General features: G+C 46.0%; 1 protein-coding gene across 1 annotated transcript; it reads right to left on the reverse strand.

The window, feature by feature from the left end:
* Window positions 1-698: 698 nt before the first annotated feature.
* On the reverse strand, window positions 699-1,589 carry LOC137164485 (ankyrin repeat domain-containing protein 9-like). Its single transcript, XM_067565383.1, has one exon. The coding sequence runs from the start codon at window positions 1,587-1,589 to the stop codon at window positions 699-701; it is 891 nt and encodes a 296-aa protein (XP_067421484.1).
* Between the last annotated feature and the right edge of the window lie 304 nt (window positions 1,590-1,893).

Below are 1,893 nucleotides of genomic sequence, written 5' to 3' on the forward strand. Positions count from 1 at the left end.
TTGCATTTTTTCACTGGTCAGTGTGGAAGATGGTTCCCTGAATCCCTCCCCACTGCACAATTCTGTAGAAGCTTCAGCGCTGGGATATCCTTTAACCCTTTCACTCCCAAATAAAAAGAATGCCTTCTCATAAATATGCTGCCTGTCTTTATCCTTTCCGCAAGAACACAGAGCCACAGCCTCTTATTGAGGAAATACAACAGTATTCTGCAGCACTGACTCCACACCACTGCAATAAGAGTACTGTGAGCCACAGGGTTTCTGATCATCACTAGAGCAGAAAGGAAACCTGACATCTTAACCCCATTGGTGGTTTTTATGGGGCAGGTAGAACACAGTTCCATAGTTACAGTATTTGAAAATCCCAATGAATAGGTCATTCTTTTTCACCGGCATAATATACACAGGATAACGTTAATATATTGGGAATTCAGATACACTGATTTCAGCTGACAGTTCAAAAAAATTGCTTCAGTTATATTTAACCCTTCACATGCACAACAAAAAAGGAAGGATTTTGCTTTTAAAAGTGCCGTGCCTGCAATCGATTAGAAAAACACTGAAAACCTTGTCATGAAATATTGGATTTTCAAATGGCGCCTACAGGAGCTTGGTACCAAAATCTCATTGAAATTCTAGGGGAGGTAGGTGCCTAACTCCCTTAGGTGCCCTTGAAAAATCCACCCCCCTCAAAATAGTCAAGGAAAAACATTTACCACATTTTTTGTCTGTAGCTTTTTGCCGTAGGAAGGTAGGGGCTTTAATGCCTGAGGTATAGGTAGTTCCTGGATGCTTTTAGGAAAGTGGGAAGGTGGGAGAGACTGGAGAATAGTTTGCATAGCTTGCAGGTATAAAGAAGCCGGTGTGTTCCCCACGAGGCTGTTAAATTTGTCTTCCCCTAGCAAAGCTGTCCAGTGATCTGGATGATCCTGCAGAACTTTCCGCATTTTAAACTGTGGGCTAGGCATGAAGAGCAATAGGTAATCAAGGCAGAGCTTTTTTGATGCCACGTTGACTTTGGAGTCCCACATCTGCTCCAGGATGACATCCAACGGCGTGAGCCCCTTGCTGTCCTCGATCCTGGGAGAAGCCCCGTTCCCTAAGAGAATGAGGACGGTCTCTGACCTCAGCAGTTCGCAGGCAAGGTGCAGCGGGGTCTTGCCATCTTCCAGATGAAAGCAGCCAGTCCTGTTGATGTAGGAGTTTAGGCTGGGTAGCTTGTGTGCAATCTTGATGATCAGCCCCAAAATGTCTCTCCTGTCATATGTGACTGCCATGGCCAAGTGAGGGGCAGAAGACGGGCAATAGCAGAAATGTTCTCCAGGCACCTTGAGAGCCTCCTCTGGAAAATGAGAGAGCAGATACTGGGCATAAGGCAGGTGATTATGCACCACTGCATAGAGAAGGGCTTCCGAAGGTGAATATGTTCTCAGGCTGGCATTTTCCTCCCAGTAAAAATACTCCATAGTTCTCATATCTTCCAGCATCCACACAGGTTTGTGGTCTCTCACAGCCTGGTAGAACATATAGGATAAGAACTTACAATGCCTGCTCTGATCATCCTGCAGGCTGGCCTGGTTACTGGCCATATTTCAGCAAATAAACAAGACCTGCACGTAAGCTCACTCCAAAATGTAAAATTTGCTCACTTTGAATGCAGATCCGGATGCTGCTGCAACCTTCAGCCTGTCATTGCAGCCCAGACTGCACTAGCCGGAATGCCTAGGCTTTGATGAGCTGAACATCTCCACCCATTCATTGTTTCTCCCCTCACTGCAGTGGTTTTGTTTAGGTAAGCACAATCCCACAGGCTCAGTTAACCCGTGCCATGCAAGCAGACAGCTAAACAGCACACGGCACAGGTTACTGGCACACTGTCAGACTAGCAGTGAT

This window comes from Emydura macquarii, unplaced genomic scaffold (genome assembly GCF_026122565.2).
Source record: "Emydura macquarii macquarii isolate MOO-44397 ecotype Brisbane River unplaced genomic scaffold, CSIRO-AGI_Emac_v2 contig_2676, whole genome shotgun sequence".
Taxonomy (NCBI): domain Eukaryota; kingdom Metazoa; phylum Chordata; order Testudines; family Chelidae; genus Emydura; species Emydura macquarii.

Bases quoted from the DNA above. Each gene is read 5' to 3' on its own strand.
- LOC137164485 (XM_067565383.1), bottom strand. From the start codon at position 1,589: ATGGCCAGTAACCAGGCCAGCCTGCAGGATGATCAGAGCAGGCATTGT.